This window comes from Mytilus edulis, chromosome 8 (genome assembly GCF_963676685.1).
Source record: "Mytilus edulis chromosome 8, xbMytEdul2.2, whole genome shotgun sequence".
In the NCBI taxonomy this organism is placed as follows: domain Eukaryota; kingdom Metazoa; phylum Mollusca; class Bivalvia; order Mytilida; family Mytilidae; genus Mytilus; species Mytilus edulis.
The window spans coordinates 15,090,896-15,116,224 of record NC_092351.1 but is presented as its reverse complement, the minus strand read 5'-3'; the positions used below and the strand labels follow the sequence as shown (position 1 = coordinate 15,116,224).

Here is a 25,329-nt window from a genome sequence, read left to right as displayed (position 1 = left end):
CAAAATGTTCCACTCGATACTATCTTTTGATTGTAAGAAACTTCTGTCCAAGTTTGGTAAAAATCCAGCATAGTTTATGAATTTAATAAATGTTTTAAAAACTGTAACTGCAAACTGTATATAACATTAACTAGAAGAAAAACTAAGTCCATTTACAGGTAAAATACGGATAAACAGGTACAAAATTTTTACAAAATTTCCCTGTAGATACATGTACTAGCTTTTGATCATAAACAAGCTTCTGTCCGAGTTTGGAACAAATTCAGGATAGTTTTAGAAAGTTATTAAAATTTTAACCACAGAGAAAATGTATTGTTTTTTACTGGAATTATTTTTTTTACAAAATTTACTTTTGGATTTTCTCTTATGATCATAATCAAGTCCAAGTTTGGTACAAATCCAGAATAGTTTAAGAAAGTTGTTAACATCTCAAAAGCTTTAACCACAAAGTGAATATTTGTGGACGCCACCGCCGCCGACGACAACGACGGCAGTAGAATGTAGGATCGCTATGTATCGCTAGTTCGACTAAAATAGAAGGCTAGACAAAAAGAGTTAACATTGAAAAGATGACAGCTCTTGATAACCGTTATTTTTTTTTTGTCACAAAGAATCATTGCGATACATACTCATGGGATTTTTAAGAGTAAAGAGTAAATGTGGCATTTTGAATAAGAACCAGTGACAAAATCAGACAAATAATGTACAACTAAGGCCTCGATAACAAGCTTATCAAAGGTAATGGACCCTCCATTGAATATCATGTTCCGTATGTGTCTTATTTCGTAATTCAATGGCAATGTTATTTCGTATGTTTATGTTACTGTGTTCCTTTGTTTTATTATGATTTTACACAGCGGCAGAGAATAACAATAAAAAAATACGTCGTATTGCTTCTATTTGTGTTTATGATTTCACAAAATTAATTGGTTATTGATGACAATGCAGTCTACACAGCTGGCAAATGTTTTCGGAAGTTCATAAGAGCTTTAATAAGTAAATATAATTGCCTTGTGTGTGTATAAAGAACGGCAATAAATCAAAATAGAACTTTTAATGGTTATTCAAAATTATTAAATTTTGAAACGTATCTTGTATGTTAATCATTGCTAAAAGCACATATATATGCATATGATACTGATCTGTCTACAAAGAAAGTATCTTGATATGGAAATACAACTTTGAAACATTTGTTGCCAACTTCAAGAGGCACAATGACTCTTTTCGCTTGTTTTATTAATAGCCTGTGTAAATAGTTCCATTTTTTCCTGATGCACTGAAGAACTGTATGCTACATTTGGTGAGAGTCTAACTTAAACCTGAGTGTAAACTATCTATTTTGTGTTTCGGTTTTTTTCATTTATTATCTTGATATAAAATAAGTCCACATAAATCTGCTAGTCACAAGTAAGTCTGTACACCTCCAAATACTCCCCACCAGCTATATAAAAAGTTTCGGAATCGTTATTGTCCAACCAGATATCACACGGGTCCGATATAGTGTCGAACTTCTGAAGAAGTGTTTTGTGTTTTGTACCGTCTTCTGAGAGGACGTGTAACGATCCTTTGTTATCTCGATCTACCACTAAAACTAGACCTGTCGGCAATGCGACTATACATTCTGGTGTTTTAATCATCTTGTCTTTAAAGCAGTAAACGTTTTCCCCATCAAGTGTTATGCATTTGATTTCTTTGTCTTTTGTGGTATAAATAATCTTTTGTTTAAACATATTCATGCCGTTTGTCCCACAATATGTATTTGTAGAAACGACAGTTAACATTTCCGTCGAACTATTTGGACCTGCAGTTGAGAAGAACTTTTTAATAGCTAAGTCTACAACTATGTAAATGTGTTTATTGTGTTTACATGATGCTCCGACGTAATCTTTATTGAAGGTCAACAATACGGGATTATTGATAAGATCTCCGACTATCTCTGCTTTGTATAATTTTTTTACTTGAAAAGGAGAAATAAACACTTGATTTTGTTCTTCATCATAAAACAAACGACAAGCATCTAGTTCGAACTGTGTAGTATTGATTACAAGGCCAGTTTGTTTGTTGAAAACCTGTAGCATGTTCTTTGTTGACCTGTTACCAAGTATAATGTGATCCTCTCCTACACAAACTCCACAGGATAAGTCCGATCCGTCGACGTGAAAAGTTTTCACCAGTTCAACTCGGATATCTTCAAACTTCGGTAGATATTTTATACCTAAATTTTTACAGCAATTGCGAATATCTGCTATTTGATCTCCTAACTCATGTTCTGTTTTGTTAAGCATTCCCATCGTATCAGCTGTTTCCAGCTGTTCTAATATCTCGTTTTTTGCGAATTTGATGTCAAATGAAGTCTCATGCTTGATAACCTTGTCTATTTCAATAAGGCTGGTCTTTATTTGATTTTTCATGGTTTCAACTTGAATGAAATGCTGTGTTTTGGTTCCAAACTCTTTAACGATTCTGTTAACAGTAATCCAGTGGTCTACACTTCCAACGAATTGTTCCAGTAAACGCATTCGAATATTAAGATCTGTATTTTGTTCGTCAAGAAATACATTCAACTGCTTCCTAAATGTCTCAAATAATGCGTCTAGTTTACATTTAACTTGTTCCAGAAACATGGCTGCATCGTTCCCTGTGGTTTCCCACTTTTCTTTAAGATCGCGTTTTTGCTCTTCTTTTTCGTTTAAAAGTTTTAGTGTTGCTTGTTTGATGCACTCTAGTTTATCCTGAAGTGTGTCGTACACACTATTTGAATTTGTAATTTCTTCAATTGACTTGACGTTTTCACAGTTCCAATGTTTTTTAGTTACGCACTGGATACAACATATCTGTTCATGGTTGAAGCAAAAAGCTTCAATACTGTTTGATGGGTGTTCATTGCAATTCTCAAACACTGCATGCAAATCAAGTCCATATGTATTTTTTCCAAATTCCTCCAATTTAATTACTGGGTGTGAAGATAGGAGCCATTTGTGCATTGTGTTACATTTTTCACATAAAGTCTTTTCGCATCCCTCGCACCAGAACTTGGCAGTTGATTTTTGTTGGTGCTGTTCACACACATTACAATCTTGCTGTCTATCTCCCTTTGTTGTAGAAATCATGATGGCAAGAATCAGATTATCATGGAGTGCAGAAGACCATTCATCAACCGATGCTTTCGGGTTTCTTGGTTTCACGACTGATCTGCAAACTGGACATGTGAATTGGGTTAACTCGCTGTTCTTGTTGCGTCCCATATTTGAGATATATTCGTGTATGCATTGTTTACAAAAGGTATGCATGCAAGGTAAGATTTTTGGTTGTATAATTATCTCTGAACATATCGGACAATTCAATAAATCTTCTTTTTCTGATTTCGCTTTACTTAACGCCATTTTGCTTTAAAGCCCTCAAATTTATAAATAGCTTAAAATTACCTCGTTTTGAATCGTAGTTAGAGTATAACTATATGTAGGTTGACACACGTTGGTAAACAATCTGTGAATAATATACATTATTTATCTTTTCAAGGGTTTCAACACGTGTGATAATATAATGCATGGCAAATAATAAAACGGTTAAAGATAACTTGTTATTATCTTTAAATCTCGGTCGATGGACATTCTATCAATGAATCGATAAATTTTATATTATTTTTGTTTTTATTAACTTATCGTTAATTGCGTAGTAGATACGGGGCGCCGAATGGGACTCTTGTGGTTTTGTACTCAAAATTCAATTTTGTACGGACAAAAGTGACTTTTGTTCAACAAAAATGAATTCAATTTAACAAAATTTGTATCATACTACAAATTTAAAATTTTTTCATACAAAATTACCTATCAGCGGACAAAAGTCACTTTTGTCATGACAAAATTCATTTTTGTTACACAGACTTGACTTTTGTTACCTAATTTGAAAATTGGGCGACAAAAGTCAATTTTGTATTCAAATTAGTTTAGTTTGGTTTCTGTGAACTTATTTGCATACAAAATCGACTTTTGTTACACAAACTTGACTTTTGTGAGACAAAATTGACAAAATTGACTTTTGTCTCAACAAAATTGACAAAATTGACTTTTGTCTCAACAAAATTGACAAAATTGACTTTTGTGAGACAAAATTGACAAAATTGACTTTTGTGAGACAAAATTGACCAATGTGAGACAAAAATGACTTTTGTCTCAACAAAATTGACAAAATTGAATTTTGTCTCAACAAAATTGAATTTCGTCTCAACAAAATTGATTTTTGTCTCACAAAAGTCAATTTTGTCTCACGAAAGTCAATTTTGTCTCACGAAAGTCAATTTTGTCTCATAAAGTCAATTTTGTTGTTACAAAATTGAATTTTATTGTCACAAAAATGAATTTTGTCGTCACAAAATTGACTTTTGTCTCAACAAAATTGACTTTTGTCTCAACAAAATTAACAAAATTGACTTTTGTCTCAACAAAATTGACAAAATTGATTTTTGTCTCAACAAAATTGACAAAATTGACTTTTGTCTCAACAAAATTAACAAAATTTACTTTTGTCTCAACAAAATTGACAAAATTGAATTTTGTCTCACAAAATTGAGTTTTGTCTAACAAAAGCAATTTTGTCTCACAAAAGTTAATTTTGTCTCACAAAAGTTAATTTTGTCTCACAAAGGTCAATTTTGTCTCACAAAAGTCACAAAATTGAATCTTACCTCACACAATTGACTTTTGTGATTTAATTTCCATATCAGGTAACAAAAGTCAATTTTGTATGCAAATAAGTTTATATTTGCATACCTTTTTGACAAAATTGACTTTTGTCATGACAAAAATGAATTTTGTCTACAAAAATGAATTTTGTCTACAAAAATGAATTTTGTCTACAAAAATGAATTTTGTCTACAAAAATGAATTTTGTCTACAAAAATGAATTTTGTCTACAAAAATGAATTTTGTCTACAAAAATGAATTTTGTAATGACAAAATCGAATTTTGTCTACAAAAATGAATTTTGTCATCACAAAATTGAAGTTTTCATAAAACAAGTCTGTATCACATAGTTTTGTAAGACAAAAATGATTTTGTTATGACAGAATTGAATTTTGAACAAAATCACAAGAGTCCCATTCGGCGCCCCGTAGTAGGACTGTTTACTTTTGTTACACACTACTTATATAAAAACAAGATCAGATCAACAGAGCTCAACCTACGGGTAAGGTATTTAATACATTGTACACGTACAAATACCATTTGGATGATGCATTTAACAATGTTTAATACATGTTAATACATTACCCTGAAAAAATGTTTCATATATACAGATCTATACAGTGTAACCTTCCTAATCCGACACCTGAGTATTCCAACACCCTGCAATAACTGATATATTTTATAGTCCCAAAATATGCCTATCCTTGCAGAATAAACCTGAAATAGCGACACCCTACTTTATTTGACATTTTTTTCTGGTACCCAAGTGTGTCGGATAAGCATAACAAGCTTTATTACGGGGCGCCGAATGGGACTCTTGTGGTTTTGTACAAAATTCAATTCTGTCATAACAAAATCATTTTTGTCTTACAAAACTATGTGCTACAGACTTGTTTTGTGAGAACTTCAATTTTGTGATGACAAAATTCATTTGTGTAGACAAAATAAATTTTTGTTATGACAAAATTAATTTTTGTAGACAAAATTCATATTTGTCATGACAAAAGTCAATTTTGTCTAAAAGTATGACTTTTGTTACCTGATATGGAAATTAAATCACAAAAGTCAATTGTGTGAGGTAAGATTCAATTTTGTGAGACAAAATTGACTTTTGTGAGACAAAATTGATTTTTGTGAGACAAAATTCAATTTTGTCAATTTTGTTGAGACAAAAGTCAATTTTGTTAATTTTGTTGAGACAAAAGTCAATTCTGTCAATTTTGTTGAGACAAAAGTCAATTTTGTTAATTTTGTTGAGACAAAAGTCAATTTTGTTAATTTTGTTGAGACAAAAGTCAATTTTGTTAATTTTGTTGAGACAAAAGTCAATTTTGTCAATTTTGTTGAGACAAAAGTCAATTTTGTCAATTTTGTTGAGACAAAAGTCAATTTTGTTGAGACAAAAGTCAATTTTGTGACGACAAAATTCATTTTTGTGACGACAAAATTCAATTTTGTAACAACAAAATTGACTTTTATGAGACAAAATTGACTTTCGTGAGACAAAATTGACTTTCGTGAGACAAAAATCAATTTTGTTGAGACAAAAGTCAATTTTGTCAATTTTGTCAATTTTGTTGAGACAAAAGTCAATTTTGTCAATTTTGTTGAGACAAAATTCAATTTTGTCAATTTTGTTGAGACAAAAGTCAATTTTGTCAATTTTGTTGAGACAAAATTCATTTTTGTCAATTTTGTGTAACAAAAGTCGATTTTGTATGCAAATTAGTTCACAGAAACCAAACTAAACTAATTTGAATACAAAATTGACTTTTGTCGCCCAATTTTCAAATTAGGTAACAAAATTCAAGTCTGTGTAACAAAAATGAATTTTGTCATGACAAAAGTGACTTTTGTCCGCTGATAGATAATTTTGTATGACAACATTTTAAATTTGTAGTATGATACAAATTTTGTTAAACTGAACTTATTTTTGTTGAACAAAAGTCACTTTTGTCCGTACAAAATTGAATTTTGAGTACAAAACCACAAGAGTCCCATTCGGCGCCCCGTATTTATAGGGTACATTTCTGTAAATATAGACAATGCGATTTCCCATAGGAACTCCTTTTACGGATAAAACTGTATCACTTTCAGTTTCGTAAATAATTATATATCTTAGAATGAAAAGCTTACATGGACTTCTGATTTTGTCAAAGGTCATAATATCAGGGCCGTAACTACCTATGAGGCACGGGAGGCAACTGCCTGCCCTGAATTTTCTACTCTAAAATTTGTTTTTAAAGTAATAAAATGAAATATTGACAATATGTACACGAAGAACTTGAATGTGTTATCATGATACGTGATATATCTGATATAGTTTTGATCGATAGTGAACCGTTTCAGTTTGTTTTTTTGGTGTGTTTTTTTTTTTCGTGTGGCTGTCTGTCAGTTATTCAGAATTTCCCATGTCGTACGAGAACACAATTGAAACTTTGCTTTCGACAATTTTGAATAAAACTTAACTATTCACATTTATTTAGGGACTCAATTAAGCAGAGCAAGTTCCCTTTGTATTGTGAATCTTTAATAATATTGGAAATTCGTAACCGGCTGAATCAGCTGTTGGATCATTTTTTTAACGTGTCTGGTCAGAAAGTACTATACTACGTCTCCCGATCGTACGAGAATATTATGGTCAATGCCTTGGTAGTTTAACACTCCCATTCGTTGTAGCAGGGACATTCTATACTAAGTATATATCTGTTATCCTGTTGAGCTTACTTTAAATAAAGCTAATACTAACAATGACCACTGCCCTTTTCTTGATCTTGATATCTATATCACTAATGGAAAGCTGAATACTAAAATTTATGATAAAAGGGATGATTTTTCATTTCCTATCGTTAATTATCCGTTTTTAGATGGTGACGTTCCCTTGTCACCATCTTACGGTGTTTATATATCTCAACTTGTACGATTCGCTCGTGTATGTAACAATGTTTTCGATTTTAACGAGAGAAATTTATGTATTACTGAAAAATTATTACACCAGGGTTTTCGATATCACAAACTAGTCAAAACATTTACTAAATTTTATCATCGGTATAAAGACATCATTCGTAAATATAGCTCAACATGCAGACTTCTAATACGTTCAGGTATTTCACATCCAATTTTTTATGGTAATATTCTTTATAAAGCACAAAGGTGTCAGTATTCACCTCAGAAACTTACAAAACCTTTGAATAGACTTATTAAGAAGGGATATAATTACGATACTGTTGTCAAGTCATTAAAGATTGCATATTTTGGCGTTAATATTGAGTCACTGATAAGGTCTTTGCATCGGAACTAAACACATTTATTCTAAAAACAGTTGTTGGCATGACACGGGTTATGTTCTTCTCATATATGTTATGATGGTATGATACTAAACCCCTAACGGGAAGGATTGTGCCTGATGTTCATATGATGAAATCATAATCTTTCAGTCAGTTTAATTGAAGTCTGGAGCTGGCATGTCAGTTAACTGCTAGTAGTCTGTTGTTATTTATGTATTATTGTCATTTTGTTTATTTTCTTTGGTTACATCTTCTGACATCAGACTTCTCTTGAACTGAATTTTAATGTGCGTATTGTTATGCGTTTACTTTTCTACATTGGTTAGAGGTATAGGGGGAGGGTTGAGATCTCACAAACATGTTTAACCCCGCCGCATTTTTGCGCCTGTCCCAAGTCAGGAGCCTCTGGCCTTTGTTAGTCTTGTATTATTTTAATTTTAGTTTCTTGTGTACAATTTGGAAATTAGTATGGCGTTCATTATCACTGGACTAGTATATATTTGTTTAGGGACCAGCTGAAGGACGCCTCCGGGTGCGGGAATTTCTCGCTACATTGAAGACCTGTTGGTGACCCTCTGCTGTTGTTTTTTATTTGGTCGGGTTGTTGTCTCTTTGACACATTCCCCATTTTCATTCTCAATTTTATATACTAAGTATATACTAGTATAGAAATTCCGTTGTTGTAGACTTGTAGTTATATACATGTCTGTTCAGCTTTCAACAATAATGAAATTCAAGGTCCTCAATCAAAAATGTATCTTGTGTTCTATGATCTTACTTTATATATGGTTTTTTTAACTTACCAGTTTGATTTCTAACAAAAATATCTTTAAATACAGATAATATTTGTTTGCATAAGAATTGTTTTCAGGATCAAGCATTACTGATGAGTCTTAAATTAAGGAAATCGAAGGAAAACGGGTTATTTTAGCCACTGATTTTATTAAGAGAAAATAAAATCCAATGTATTTAATGTTAATAATTATAGGTCAAAGTACGGTCTTCAAGACGGAGCATTGGCTCACGTCGAACAGCAATCTCAGCTTGTTTTTGCATAAAAATTTCATACAGGTTGTTTTCTTAAAGTAAGCAAATCGAAGGAAAACGGGTCATTTTTAGCCATTTTACTGAGAGAAAAAAATAATCTTATACTAAATGTCTGTACTACCTCTTCCTAACTTTGGGTCTTCCCCGGAATTCAAGGTGGTTGTTATTTGGGTTTATGTATACTGATACCATTCCCAAGTTATGTATCTATGAGATGAAACATAGAGATCATATCACAGGCAAAATATCCTATATACCTTATTAATATTAAGGTATATAGGAAAAAACATTCCGAGACAAGTGCTTGTGGATCATATCTAGGAACTAGTACGCGAAACAAATAAAATATCTATGAATATTAATAAATATTAAAGTAGAGTGTTTTGCGATACAACTGTATTAACAAAGAACAACCTGGATAACGAAATGTTAGAGAAAAGCGAAAACAATTATTATAGACGTCGATCATCTGCAACCACTGCGCTAATGCTGTTTGCTGGAAACATGCACATATCATATGCCGGGATTAAACTTCTTTTGAGTGTCTGGCCTCCCAAAGCTTGGACAATTGTGTCACAGCACAGACTACACCAATAAAACTGTCAAATACAAAAGACATAAAGAACCGATCTTAGAGTACTCGAAGGTACAAAAATCAAACTCAAGTTCCGTGAATTTATTTATTTTATCTGATACAAATTTCGCGGACCGAAAAATCTGTATTTTCGTTGACATATGATTTCATTGTTTTTGACACTGTCGACACACAAGAAAATATATAACTTGTAATTATGTTCAAATAGTGACAGTCGATTCAATATAATGATTTATCCTAATTTACTAGTATAGGAAGTACAATTTTGCTCCTCTGATTGGAGATTTGTGAGAATGGAAATGGGGAATGTGTCAAAGAGACAGCAACCCGACCAAACAGCAGAAAACAGCCGACGGCGGCCAATGGCAACACAGCGAGAGAGAAAAAAGGTGAATATTCTTAATACCATATCAGATTTACTTTGATTTCAAAATATATGTCATACCGGTACGGAGTAGAAAAATGATACAATATGTTTTTTGCTACTTTATCTCAAACCTCGCTACTATCAAGCTTCAGTTTGAGGTTGATATTTTTTCTATAAATCTTTTATTCATACTTCTTAAAAATCAAACCATTTTTTTACGCTCTAAAAATTTATTGGTGAGCTAACAAATTAGCTATTCTTTCAAAGGTTCTAATTGATAATGCTGGAGCAATTTCTGTGTTAGTTTTACAGACAAAACCATTATTGTGTTACAGATGACTTATTTATTATGGATTTGTTCCATGCATGTACAAAACGGCAAGTGCTAGCAGTAAAGAAGCAGAAGCATCTTATCTTTGAAGAGCAGCACCTGCATTCCGTTCCGGTTTATGGTAGGGTTTGGCTCATCCGGTGGGATTTGTTGGAACAAAATATCTTATCATGCAGACCAATAATGTATCTGCCAAAATATGATTTTTGCATTCCACTTGGTATCTTCTCTCAATTTATAATATTTAACTCGTCTTTAAACACATTATGTCAATCTATGGGCAAATACCAAAATGTGCAAAATACAAAACTTGTCTGCAATTATTGTTTTCTTGATAGGTTAGTTGTGTCTTGATTCGAGCGTCACTGATGAGTCTTTTGTAGACGAAACGCGCGTCTGGCGTATATTTAAAATTTAGTCCTGGTATCTATGATGAGTTTATTGACACTTCAAATAGATTAACTAAAATATTAAATCGTACACCAAACACCTTACTTCACAACACATCCTGAACAATCATAGTTAAACGTTCATTGGAATTTCAACCAAAGATGACAAATTGAACTCTCCACTCTGCTTTGAACACAAATTAATAAGTGTACCTCCACATACCATTATACTCTTGTGTCTTGTAGATATTCAATGATTCTTTGTTTAAAAACAAAAACCTATGTTTCAGTTTTTGGTGGTGTCTGAGCTGCTCATCAGTCTTGAGGTTTTTATGCAGTGTGTTTGATAATTTATATTTGCTTTCGTCGTCTCTCTTCTGTTTTGTGTGTCTTATTTTGTTATTGACAATGCGTTTCCAGTCTTGAGTGTCCCCTTAGTTTTCTGTATCCTTCTTCGTTTGCATCAGCATTTAAACGATATGTCAAAGTGGATACTAAAATGTTCTAAAGATCTATGATTATTATATTAAAATAGGCTGAAACATTTCACTCTGGACATTTGTATTGCTTTATCTAAAATGAAAGACATACTAAAACAATATTTTCAAATTCGTTCCCTGATAACGAAAAAAATTAAAACAGGTAAATAATGTATAACGTTGTTCGTTTCATGTTTCGTTCGTTTGTTGTGTTTGAAATTTTGTTTTTGCCCTTTGATGCCGGATTTTCCGATTTGGAGTTTGGTATTTTTGTTATTTTACTTCATACTTAAATTCGGACGCAAGTAGTTTACCGATTTGCAAATTTCGTAAATCACTAAAGAATAGACGATTCAAGGTAACAAACAAAAGTGAAGGGAATGCCTCAACTTCAAAAGAAACGAGACCGGTTACATCGACAGGATAAGCATATCCTGCTTTGCATGCATCACGTGACATAAATTCACATGTAAAACCAATCGAAAAATTGCGAATAACGTTAACATTATGGGAAAATAATGAAAAAGTCAACTCAAAGACCACATCAATCCACCAAGAAGACTAAGCCATTGGTTTTTTCACAACATATATATGTTACGTTTTTTTTTATAAGTATGCGTTCCTGTAAATGCAATTGAACTCCGCTTCTCTGACGTCGCCTTGTATCTATGCGAAGTCTATATAAAAAAAGGAGTGTAAACAAAATTATGGTACAAAATTAAGCGATATAAATAATAATTTCTCACTGACTTACTCAAAATGTTAGACTATATGAATTCTATCTATCCTATAATATTATATAAATTTAAACATTACAGTCAGATATGCATCATATGTTGATTTCTTTATTAAATATAACAATTGATAAATAAAGTTCATCCGAAGCGGGTTTTTCTTATCATCTTCAGTAACGGTCAAACCCATTTTGTAGGCAAAGGGTGTATAACGAAGTACGTGAATAAGTAAGAAGCTATATGAGGCGATTGATAACTGTTTATTTACTGACAACAATTTCCTTTTTAGATGGATTCTGCTGCATTTGTTTGCACCTGTCCGAAGTCAAGAACATGATGTTCAGTGGTTGTCGATTTTTTTATATGGTTCAAAATTGTTTCTCGTTTCTCTTTTTTATATAGATTCTACCGCTGGTTTTCCGTGTTAATGTTTTTTTAATTTACAATCACTAGGTCTATGCCACTGCTGGTGGAGTTTTTATTCCCCGAGGGCATCACTAGCTCAGTAGTCAGGACTTTTGTGTTGACAAGAATTATCATTGATATGGTCATAATTATAAATTAACTGTTTACAAAACCTTGAACTTATTGAAATACTAAGGCATGTCTACCTCACGAATATATTACCTTGGTTGTATTTGTAAAAACCATAGGATTTTTCGGTCACCAATGTTCTTCAACTTCGTACTTTATTTGGACAATTTTTTTATCAATATTTTAGCGTCACTGATGAGACTTTTGTAGACGAAAAGCGCGTCTGGCGCAAAATACAAATTTCAATCCTGGTATCTATGATGAGTTTATTTCAATCTTTAAACACTTTTTTTCTCATTAAAGATAGTACTGTCGCTGTCACCTAATTTTGTTTGAAAGATATTCGTGAACTTCGTTGTAAGTGTGATATTCGAATTTCTTTCTTTGTGTTGCCTCTACTGGTATGGTTAAATTCTCGTTAAGCTTTTGTCCAGGAAGTCCTTGATTTAATTTCTAACTTATCATTTCGCTCACATCTTATGGCTAAGGAAATAACATGTACCGATGATTTTTGTATTTGCTTATGTTGAGGTCATAAAAGAAACAATATCAATCCGCTACTGTCAAATGCTAAGTAAATGGATATGGTTTATTACAGCGGTTTAACTTAAGTAATACAATGGGTGTCACAATAGAAGCAGGATCATTTGACCCTTCAAGAGATCATGAGTTTGCCTCTGGATGTTTGATGTTTGTCAATCCTAAGTTTTCTGTGTAATGTTTTGTTATTTTTATTTCTGTTTAATTTTCCTTAAAATAATATCTCTCTTTCTCTGTTATATCATCTCGAATAACAAATAAAACCATTTATCAATGGACACTTTAGTAATTCAAAATGTAATAAATTAGAAATAGCAAGAAATTTCAGCATTGACACGATAAGTTTCGGGTTATTGTTTGTTCGTTCATTTCAATGAAATATTTTATATTCAAGAACCTGCAGTACAGTCATTTCAATTTCATTTGTAGCAGTATCTAAACATCTGACTTATCAACACTCTACACAAGTACTCCCCATTCCAATTCAAAAGACAATTTGAGATTGTGTACTGTTTTGTTTTATTAAAATAAATGATCAACATAGATACAAGTATCTTGTCTTATGGAAGGATAAATCGTACTTTCAAAATTCCTCTTATTCAAACAAAACATTCCCAGAAACTGACATTATCAAGATACTTGATTTCCTTATTGATACCATTTGTGGTACGTTTGGAGGACGTGTTTTGCAATCAATCGGCATTTCGATGCGAACCAACTGCGATCCACCTTTTGCCGATATGTCCCTTTATTCGTATAAGGCTGACACCATACAGGAACTCAAGAAGAAAAGTTAGCAGTATCCTTTTACTTTACATTCTACTATATAGATGATGTTCGCTCACTAAATAATTACAAAATTTGATTACTATGGTGAACGCATATATCCCATCGGATTTAAAATAAAGGATACAACCGATACAGTTCAGTCTGTCTTATATCTTTACTTATATCTAGAAATTGACGATGAGGGTCAATTGAAAACAAAAATTTACAACAGAAGAGATAGTTTAAACTTGCCAATATTGAACTTTCTATTTCTTTGATGCAAAATCTCAGCAGCGCCGGCATACGGAGTATGTATCTCCCACTTGAAACGATATTCCAGAGCTTGTATTTCCATGATAGAGGGTTGCTGGTCACAACAAAGCTATGATTGACTGTTATGGTATATATATATGTTTCAGACATGACAACGGATGTTGTCGTTATTACATTCCGTTCCCTAGCTTTCCCGATGTAACCAACTGAAATTAGACTCTTCACCGGGTTTATACTTTCATGAGCAACATGACAAGTGCCACATGTGAAACAGGTTCTGCCTACCCTTCCGATGGACCTGAGATCACTATCCGCCCACCTGCACTCCCACCCCCAATGATATTTGATGGAGTTCGTGTTGCTCAGTCTTCGTTTTTTTTCTGTTGTGTAAATGTGTACTGTTGTACGTTGTTTGTTTGTCGAAGTTTTCTCGTCTTTTTTTGCCACTGTTGGCAGTTAGTTTTCTAATAATGGTTGAATGTCCCTTTTGTATTATTGGTCTCATTTTAAGGTGGATGAACTGCAAAATTTGTCTTTTCTTTTCATGTTAGAGAATAAAGGTATAGATGGGCAACAGGAATTAAGATTAATATATGGAAACCCGTCTTTCCGTCTAGACTACTAGTATACTGAGCCACTTTTTTCATTTTTTTTTTTTTTTTTTGGTTGTTTCTGGATTTATTTTTTTTTAAACATCATTGATATAATCCTAAGTTTTACCTGTAATTTTAAACAGTCGTGCTTTTTTCTGGGTGATTGATTTTATGCCATTTCAGCTTTACACGTGTTATTGATGTTTTACCTTCTGTACCTGTACTTTAAAAACGATTTTATTTGCACTTACGTTCAGAAACACACCATTGGTAAAAACAAAACACATAAAAGTTTCAAAAAATTGCATGGGGCGTCAACCAGGCCTCTCCGAAAATGACCGTCAGATGGCTCTCGGAATGGTTGATGCAGACATGAGTGTTGCTGACGTCGTGGCTCAATTTAATGTGCATAAGTCAACAGTTTAGAGACTAACAAACAGATATCAACAAATTGCAACAGCACAGGATAGGTCGATATGTCGTAGACCAAAAACAACCATCATAAAGGGAGGAGCGCTACCTTCGCTTTTCGTCAACACGTCACGAGTTTTTTTCTGGCCACAAAAGTAGTGCATTGACTAAGGGCAGCTGCTGGTGTGCCAGCCAATCCTTCATTGATGCACTTAGAGCATGGCCGATAAATTGATTTTGAATAACACTATACTCATTTCCGCATTTTGACCCTCCTGTGCTCCATACAAAAATATTCTTATGAATACGAGTGTTAAACATTCATGTTGCTTCTGACATGTCATAATTCCATTAATTTATTATCAAAATTAAATGTTGTTATGATTTTTTAATGAACTAGATATCATTGAGATGGGATCCATCTCTGTGGGCCCCGCTGTGAATAATGTGCATTAAAAAATTGTATCGTTACCATAGGACATGGGTTTGTCAACTGAAATCCAAGTTTTTGACCTTGACCTTTGACCTAGGAAAGTGCACATAAATTATGACACACCATTTGGTGTTGGTTTATATACATGTCAAGTATAAACTTTGAAATGATAACGGTTCTCAAGATATAGAGCGGACACGATCTTTACCATAGGACATGGGGTTGTCAACTGAAACCAAAGTTTTTGACTTGACATTTGACCTAGGAAGTTGTACATAAATTATGACATACCCTCTGATATTGGTTTATATACATTTCAGGTATAAACTTTAAAATGATAACGGTTCTCAAGATATAGAGCGGACACAATCTTTACCATAGGACATGGGGTTGTCAACTGAAACCAAAGTTTTTGACCTTGAACTTTGCCCTAGGAAGTTGTACATAAATTATGACATACCCTCTGATATTGGTTTATATACATTTCAGGTATAAACTTTAAAATGATAACGGTTCTCAAGATATAGAGCTGACACAATCTTTACCATAGGACATGGGGTTGTCAACTGAAACCAAAGTTTTTGACCTTGAACTTTGCCCTAGGAAGTTGTACATAAATTATGACACACCCTCTGGTGTTGGTTCATATACATGTCAAGTATAAACTTTGAAATCATAACGGTTCTCAAGATATAGAGCGGACACGATCTTCACCACAGGACTCAGGGTTGTCAACTGAAACCAGTTTTTTTACCTTGACCTTTGACCTAGGAAGTTGTACATACATCATGACACGCCCTCTGGTGGTGGTTAATAAACATGTTAAGTATAAAGTATGAAATCATAATGGTTCTCTAGATATGGAGCGGACACAAAGTTAAAGTGTTACGGACGGACGGACGGACAGACGGACGTACAGACAGACTGGTCACTATAGCGGACGGACGGACAGACAGACTGATCACTATAGGGTGACCCGCCTAAAGGCGGGGCCCTAATTAAAATTTCATATTTTTGTTGCTAAACGTTTTGGCTCAGTATATATACAAATTTCAATGTATACTATAAACGAACATATATGTATTGAAATTCCTATTGTTGTTTTATAGATTATCGACAGGTACAATGCGTACAAACAAGTACCATCTTTGACTTCATTACTAGCATTTGGGTAGGAGCTACTTTTTTTTTAGAAATTCATCATCTTTGCCCGACCCACGTAACATAAACTAGGGATGCAGGATTTTTCAACCCTTCTGACGATCGGTTGAGATCACCTACAGAGTTTGATGAGATTCGTGTTGGTCAGTTTTTAGTTTTCTATGTAGCCTGTAGTGGCCTTCTGTGTCTTTTTATCGTCTGTCGCCTTTAGCCATGGCATTCTCTTTGACTTATATGAGTTTTGAATGTCCCATTGGTATCATCGACCTCCAATTTTACAGAAGGAAAATAGTTTAGTTTGAAGAAATCATGTCAATTGCTTCGTTCAAAATGAAATACTAGAAACATGAAAGTCTCGTGTATATCTATTTCAATTTTAATTGACTGAAAACACATGGTCACTTCTGTTACCTAAAACTAATCGTGTCAACTCTAAAACTTCCTACTTCTAATTTTTACATATTTTTTTGCACTACAAGTGTTATTCATAAGATTAATTAAAACGTTTTATGACAAATGCGATTGATAGTTAAGATTTAATTCTATACATCTCCATGTACTCTCCACCAACAACAAACAATGTTTCGTCATCGTCATTGTCTAAAAAGATATCGCGAGGTTTTTTAATATTATCGAACTTGTCAAGAATTCTTCTGTGCCTGGAACCGTCTTCAGAGAGAACATGCAATGATCCTTCGTTAGCTCGATTAACAAATAAAGTTAAACCGGATGACAACACGATTATACTTTCAATCGGTTTACTTTCTTCGTCGTCAAAGCAATACACTTCATCTCCTTGAAGCGTTAGGCATTTAATTTCGTTATTTTTGGTAGTAACAACAATTTTTCTCCGATAAATATTCATGCCATTGACACTGCAATCTGTATTTACAGACACGACAGATGTCATTCCCTCTGAACTGTCAGGGCTTGCAGTCGAGGAGAATTTTTTAATGGCATTATCTACCACAACATAAATGTCCTCACGGTATTTACACAATGCTCCCACATCATCGTTATTAAAAGTAAGCAACTTTGGTTCTTTAATGGTGTCCCTTGCTATCTCTGCTTTGTACAGTTGACTGGATGTACACGAGACAAATATTAAATTTTGTTCTTTGTCGTAACACAAACGGCGAGGATCCCCGCTTAACTCAGTATTTGTAACAACAGTTCCAGTTTTTTTGTCAACTATCTGAAGTTGCTCCGAATTGGTACCAAGAACAATGTGGTCATTTCCTATACACACTCCGCAGCATAAATCTGAACCATTGATGTGAAAAGTCTCAATTAATTCCACTCTGACATCCTCATATTCTGGATAAAGTTTAACGCCTAATACTTTACAGCACTTGAATACATCATCGGCTTGGCCAGCTAAATCGTTTTTCTCAATTTTATCAAATCTACCTATGTTTTCTGCTGTTTCCAAGTGCTCTAAAATTTCATTCTTTACGAATTTGAGGTCAAGTAAATGATCATTTCTGATGGCCTTGTCTATTTGACGAACACTTGCCTTGAGTTGCTTCTTCAATGTGTCAACGTGGATAAAATATTGTTTTCTTGTTCCCAGCTCTCTAACAACTCTGTCAACACTCATCCAGTGATCAAGACTTGCAATTAATTGTTCCAGTAGACGTATTCGAATGTTGGAACTAGTATTTTCATCGTCACGAAATAAGTGCAACTGTTTCGTAAATGTTTCAAATAAACGGTCTAGGCTTGATTTTACCATTTCAAGACATTGTGTAGCTTCTTCTTCTGTGATATCGGTCATAGCTTTAAAATTACTTTTTTGCTGTTCCTTTTCTTTTAAAAGTTTAATTGCTGCGTATTTAATGCTTTCCAGTTTATCACGAAGAGTGTCGCAAACGTCGTCCGAACCGGTTATTTCTTCAATCGATTTAACATGTTCACAGCTCCGATGGTTCAAAGAGACGCACTGAATACAGCATAATTGTTCGTGGTTGAAACAAAAAAGCTCAATGTTATTCTGTGGGTGGGTATTGCATTGTTCCGAGACCGCATGCAAGTCGATTCCGGATGTATTAGATTCCAGTTCTTCAAGCGCAACCACAAGATGTGTAGAGGAAAGCTTCACCCAGCTGTGCATTGTATTACATTTGTCACAGAACGTTTCATCGCATTCTTTGCACCAGAACTTGGCCATGGATTGTTGTTGGTGTCGTTTACAAGCTCCACAGTCTTGTTGCTTGTCTTCTTTGTTTCGTGCAATCATAATTGATAGAATTAGATTATTTTGAAGTGACGCTGACCATTCATCTATAGTTGCTTTAACATTTTTAGGTTTTACAACTGATTTGCAAACTGGACATGAAAACTGGGTAAGTTTATTAGTCTTGTTCCGTCCCATGTTTAGAATGTGTTCGTGTATGCATTGCTTACAAAACGAATGAAGACAAGGTAAAATTTTCGGCTGTTTAACTGTTTCGGAACAGATCGGACAACTAAATAAATCCAACTGAACCTCTTTCTGTTTAGATAACGCCATTTTTCTGTCTTAGTTTCTGCTACTTCCGCTACTACTTTATCAATGTTTATTTATAACACAAATTCAACAATGAAATTGCCCCTATTTTATTCGTTGGATAAAGTACTGTCAGATTTTGAAGAATCTTACCTTGCTAATTAATAATTAAATCAATGTGAAAATATTAAACGATCGTTTAAGTCTATTATATAATAAAAAATCATTATGATCGCTAATATAATTTATAATCAAGTATTTTAAATTTTCACAGGTAAGCGAGCAATCTATGTGTATTTACATTTTCCACATTATTGACCACGTATGAAAACAAGATGGCTAGTGACAAATCTATTGCAGATGAACTTGGAAAGATTACTTTGTTTTCCAAAGAGGGCTTTGAAGTACCCGCGAATGTCGTTCTACCCAAGGATATAAAAAAATATACTTTATTGGTATTCTTAAGAAATCTGGCATGAATTGCATGGTAAGTATAATTAAGGTTCATCATAACAAATGGACAAATATGGCCGTATTTTTACCTCAAAAACTACTCTGTGCACAGATTTACCTGTGCTGTTTGGAAAGTTTTAATGCCTAGAATCCACTAGATATATAAAAGTTGAATGCAGTTTGTGTTTAAGAAAGATAAAATCTTTTTTGGTTTTTGATGGGCATTTTTTTTTACCTTTCTGCAAAAGGTGTAAAAATAAACAAAAACCTGAATTACTGTGATACTGTCCACTCACTGACTCAGATAAACTCTTCAACTCATCTATAGTTGTGAAGATACCTGTTGTCCGTGTCATTAAAAGGACAATCCGAGGGACAATCAAAACATTACAAACCGGTTTTTATACCTGAGGGAGCATCTCATAGTTGTACCACAACTTAGTTAAATTTCGCACCTTTTGCATGAAGGAAAAATAATGCCCATCAAAATCCAAAAGAGATTTTATCTTTCTGAAACACAAAATGCATTTAACTTTATTAAACCTAGTGGATGCCAGGCATTAAAATTTTCCCAACTTCACAGGTATTAAAGTCTGTACTCACAGCATTTTTTGGCATGAAAATACAGCCATATTAGTCCGTTTGTTATGATGAACCTTAATTCACTTTGACTGCATGATTTCTATACCTAATTTGTTTCATTGGAAACCGATTTCTCTTTTAGCTCACCTGACCTGAAAGGTAAAGTGAGATTTTCTCATCACTTGGTGTCCGTCGTCCATCGTCTTCGTCGTCTGTTATTATCTTTTACAAAATTCTTCTCCTCTGAAACTACTGGGTCAGATTTAACCAAACGTGACCGCAATCATCACTAGCTATAGGGTATTTAGTTTTAAAAAATGTATCTGATGACCCAGCCTGCCAACCAACAAGGCCGACATAGCTAAAAATAGAACACAAGGGTAAGACTTGTATCTCTGAAACTAAAGCATTTAGAGCAAATCTGACATGAGGGTTAAAATGTTCATCAGGTTAAGATCTATCCGCCTTGCAATTTTCTGACGAATTCCAAAATCTGATGTTGGGTTGCTGCCCCTGAATTGTTTTTTTTTTAAGGAAATTGTGCAGTTTTTGGTTAATATCTTGATAATTATTATAGATAGAGATAAACTGTAAACAGCAATAATGTTCAGAAAAGTAGGATCTACAAATAAGTCAACGTGTTCAAAATTGTCAGTCGAACCCTTAAGAGGTTATTGCCCTTTATAGTAATTTTTTAAAATAATCGTAATTTTTTGTTATCTTTTACCAAAATCTTCTCCTCTGAAAATGTGAAACTACTGAAACAAATTCAACCAAACTTGGCATAATCATCTTTAGTGTATCTTGTTTTAAACACGTGTCTGATGACCCCGCCTTCCAAGCAACATGGCCGACATTGCTAAAAATAGAACATAACGATAAAATGCAGTTTTTGGTTTATATTTCTGAAACTAATTATAAAAGCATTGAGCAAATCTGACAAGGCAATATCCATCCAAGTTAGTTGTATCTGCCGTGATATTTTCAGATGAATTCGACAACCCTTTGTTGGGTTGCTGCCCCTGAGTTAGTTATTTTACGGAAATTTTGCCGTTTTTTGTTATTATCTTAGGTATCATTATACTAGTATCTTATAATATCTAATATCTGATACTATTAATTAGGATTGTAACCTTATTTTTCGTGATCTCCAAAGCAGCAGTAACCACAGGTGAGCGACACAGGCTCTCGAGAGCCTCTGGTTTCATACCTCAAAATATCTACCCTCAAGTTCTTATTATCACTTTCCGTAGAAAATTGTCAAAAAATACCTTTCTCCTATAACTCTTGTTAAAAAGATTCAGGTTTATATAAAGGAATTCCTGGCTTCCTATCTGTCCTATATCTGTTTAGGAAGAAACATTTACTGCAAAAAAACCTCTTGTACCACCTTACACAACTTCAGTTGTTCCTCTCAAAATTGATTATCGCTAGGGTCCAACTTGTTTCAGAAAGGATAGGCGAACGGCTAACGGCGTACGCCGTATTTTGACTCAAAACAAGTAAACCGGCATATCATCCAACATTAGGAAAATAATAATTTAGCCTTTAAATCTGCATTTTGCATAATTACATATTTAAGGAGTTTTATTAAAACATTGACGAAAATATTCATGCTTTAATATTTTTATTATCTTAATTGAATTGTATTTTAGGTTGTCATTGCTTTGTTTTTAAAGAAATTTTCTGTTTCGTAATAGGTTTAGAGATTAATTATTATGTTTTAAAAAAAAGAACGTTTTCTCTTCACCATCTTCGAAGTATGAAGATAAATTGCACATAACAATAATATGTTTTCGTTTACTGGTTGTTTTTCAGTATTTGTAACCTTTAGTTTTTCTCACTTACACTCCGGCTTTCCGCCATCTTGAAATGAAAATGCGCCGCCTTCGCCTAAGTCCTGAGATAGGCGAGGGCGGCGTAAGCCGTTATTGCGCGCGCATCCAAAATTTTGTGAAACAAGTGCACCGGGCGTTCGCCACCGGTGAAAGGCATACGCCTTTTTCCGGAAACAAGTAGGACCTAGGTTATACGTACTATATCAAGATAACATGTAAAATTTTGAAAGTGGTATCAAAGGAAAATGATAAGTGACAAAACAGAAAATCCTTGTCCTGTTACAAGATATTTTATGTTTTGTAGTCAGATGAAGATTCAGGCCTTTCGTCAAATCGAGTCAACACTTACTCAGAATGACATCAGGCTTGTCTTCATCAGCAACTCAACACCAGCGCAGACGACAGAATTCCTCGAGATTACAACAGTACCGGTTTGTGGAGATCTGTACTCGGACCCACAACTTCATCTGTATAAATTGTTCAGTTTAAAGAGGGGTCGGTTCAGATCACTTGTAATGCCAATTGTTTCTGGTTTGCGTAAATATGGAATGAAAGGAGTAACTGAAGGTATGAGGAAAACAGGTGTAAGTAACTTAAGTAAATTTGAAAAATCGAAAGTTATATTAGGAAAAATTTAAAATTACTTTTGATAGCAAGCATGATATACTGTTGTCAGTTTTGTTTTAGTTTTTTTTTGACGTATATTTACAATTTGATTAGTTGAAAAAATATCACCCATGGACGCAAAATCGTACTCAGAGTTTCTTTAATCATCAATAAATACAATAACCAAAATAACATACAACTATACAATCTAATTAAAATATTGATCTCTGATTACGTTATACTACATATGAGCATATGTAGTATTACGTTATACTACATATGAGCATATGTAGTATAACGTAATCAGAGATCAATATTTTAATTAGATTGACATTGATCTCTGATTAGAGATCAATATTTTAATTAGATTGACAACTATAGTAACGACTCTGCATCTTATTGTTTGATACCATACACGTTGATTGCAATGACACCTTGTTTGGCAAGAAGTTCTTTTGAAAAAATATGGTTTAATGTGGAAACACCAAATACTAAACAAACTGATTCAATCAAGAAATTGGGTTGGTATATATATGAGCTTTTATCTGTTAGATAAAGGCAAATGTTGAGTCATAAAAATATTATTGCCTTATTAATACCTTCAGGTATTAAACTTGGTTATGAAACTGGACATCTAGCAGGAGATTCGTGGCAACAAGGTGGAACCGTTATCTTAGACACAGAAGCCAACATTAAATATGTGGTGAGTTGTATCTTAAATGTCAGGCGCGATTCGAGCATCACCAATGAGTCTTTACTTTTTAGACAAAACACGCTTGTCGTACAAAAATTTAATCCTGGTATCGATTATGAATTATCTTTTCATGATTGCCAATATATAAATATGTACCTAGTACATGTTTGATGGTATTAGGACAGCCTACCGATATTATAAAGTGACATATCCTCGTTTGTTTTAGTAATATAACTCATATTAATTTAATGCTTCCTCAACAAATGTATAACGCAATGAATGTTTTTCTGTATACCTTAATTCAGCTTAGGTGATACCAGAATAAAATGATATATAAGTAATGGGTCCATCAGTAGTCAAACTCTCTATAATAATAAACTGCATATGATTATTGAACTGATAATTCAAGATTGTCATGAACATCCATGAACTATTTGCCACTGGACTTTCAGCACCCAACAATCATGGCCATCAATCCCTACAGTGTTCCATTCCTCTTCAGTAGATATTTCAGAAGTAAATTAAAAAAACATATTAAAGTTAATTTTCGTATATAGTTCATTTTATGGCATTTATTTTTCTCTAATGGGTTCAAAAAGTTTGATTGATGACTATTTATATTCCATTGTCGTTGCTTGCCTTCTTTATGTCACAATATATGAATAGAGATGTTGACGTTTGTGCTCTTTATCATGAAGCTATATATAGTTTCTTAATAACATGGGATTGAATGGAGAGTAGGGCAAAATCCAGTGAAGCAGCAAACCAACAGCACATACCGAAACAGACAATAAATCTAGAAATAGTATTGGAATATTTGCCATGTTGTAATACATATTAAACATGTTTGAAAATGTCCATAGTGAGTAAATCTTGCTGAATGAATTTTTATTCTACATATTTTTGAAGGGTCAAACTTTTTTGTAATGTTGACTTCATTTTACTTTCAGCATGTTGAAGAGCACCCTGCCGATTGGCCAGACATGGAAAAGGTCCTGCCCTTGATGGGAATTCAAAATACTTCAATAGATTACAAAAAGGCTGTAAACGATTGGTTGAAAGCCAGAGAGGAATCTACCAGCAAATCTTAATAACAATAAAGTGTGTTTATAAAATGTATGCATAGGTTTATAATTTCTCAAAGTACAAAATAGTTATATGTAATAGAAATTATTTTTATATTTTTATATCAGTGCAACTGAATGTATGCAAGTGTTTATAAATTTTTCTGAAGTTACAAAATAGTTTATATATAAAAGCAATTATTTTTTTATAATTTCATATTAATGTCAAACATTTCATGATTTGTCATTTGAAATGGTCAAAGATTGACTATAGCAAAGATGATAGAATGATGGTTGGTCTTTAAAGACATGGTCACTGATCAGCCTGATGGTAAATCATCAATAGATATATATATCATACCATTCTTATGTATTAATTTAGTAACATTAAAGATTTGAACAAATATATTTCTCATGTCACTATGTATACAAATTTTCCCAGTAGATTTGATGTCTTAATTTTTTGTGTGCATGTAAAACTGTTTGAAGCCCACCATGTTGTGTGTCTGTACCAATTCGTGCTATCTATCTGGATTGTATGTTGTACCTTGTTTGTATGTTTAATTTTTAATGGTAAAGATGAACACTTCTCTTTGGAAAGTTTTACAGATATCATTTTGAATTGGTTGACCATTACAATATAACTTGGTCACAGATGACCCTGGTATGTTCCATATAATGAAGCCAGAATTAGGTCCTCCTAGTTAAATATAACACTATCAATATTACTGAACACGGCATCACTTATGGAGCAGGCAAATCTGTTTTTCTGGAGCACCCAAGTTCTGCTGGGGCTGTGTTTGTGCTGCTCATATTTAAGTTTTCTGTGTAGTATAGTGACGTATTTTGGAACTTTTGTATTTCTTTTAGCCATGTTGTTGTCTTTACCTCTTTTTATTGATACCATGGCACCTTCTTACTTAAATTATTTAAAATAATAATAAAAGCTTACAGTAAATACAGAATAGGGGAGATAACTT

General features: G+C 33.4%; 3 protein-coding genes across 3 annotated transcripts; 1 reads left to right on the top strand and 2 right to left on the bottom strand.

Annotated features, from left to right (window-relative positions):
• Positions 1 to 1,039: 1,039 nt before the first annotated feature.
• LOC139484898 (E3 ubiquitin-protein ligase TRIM45-like) lies at positions 1,040 to 3,419 on the bottom strand. Its single transcript, XM_071268941.1, has one exon. The coding sequence runs from the start codon at positions 3,381 to 3,383 to the stop codon at positions 1,398 to 1,400; it is 1,986 nt and encodes a 661-aa protein (XP_071125042.1). The 5' UTR covers positions 3,384 to 3,419; the 3' UTR covers positions 1,040 to 1,397.
• Positions 3,420 to 5,120: 1,701 nt separating this feature from the next.
• Positions 5,121 to 24,466, top strand: LOC139484897 (peroxiredoxin-like 2C). Its single transcript, XM_071268940.1, has 4 exons — positions 5,121 to 5,184; positions 22,290 to 22,552; positions 23,197 to 23,294; positions 24,236 to 24,466. The coding sequence occupies exons 2-4, from the start codon at positions 22,294 to 22,296 to the stop codon at positions 24,374 to 24,376; spliced, it is 498 nt and encodes a 165-aa protein (XP_071125041.1). The 5' UTR covers positions 5,121 to 5,184; positions 22,290 to 22,293; the 3' UTR covers positions 24,377 to 24,466.
• Positions 16,985 to 19,231, bottom strand: LOC139484894 (uncharacterized). The gene has a single exon (XM_071268939.1). It carries the CDS (start codon positions 19,134 to 19,136, stop codon positions 17,154 to 17,156), a length of 1,983 nt encoding a protein of 660 aa, XP_071125040.1. The 5' UTR covers positions 19,137 to 19,231; the 3' UTR covers positions 16,985 to 17,153.
• Positions 24,467 to 25,329: the final 863 nt, after the last annotated feature.

Coding starts and splice junctions, on each gene's coding strand:
- LOC139484898 (XM_071268941.1), bottom strand. CDS start 3,383: ATGGCGTTAAGTAAAGCGAAATCAGAAAAAGAAGATTTATTGAATTGT.
- LOC139484894 (XM_071268939.1), bottom strand. CDS start 19,136: ATGGCGTTATCTAAACAGAAAGAGGTTCAGTTGGATTTATTTAGTTGT.
- LOC139484897 (XM_071268940.1), top strand. CDS start 22,294: ATGAAGATTCAGGCCTTTCGTCAAATCGAGTCAACACTTACTCAGAAT. Junction 22,553..23,196: donor AATGAAAGGAGTAACTGAAG/GTATGAGGAAAA, acceptor TAATACCTTCAG/GTATTAAACTTGGTTATGAA. Junction 23,295..24,235: donor AAGCCAACATTAAATATGTG/GTGAGTTGTATC, acceptor TTTTACTTTCAG/CATGTTGAAGAGCACCCTGC.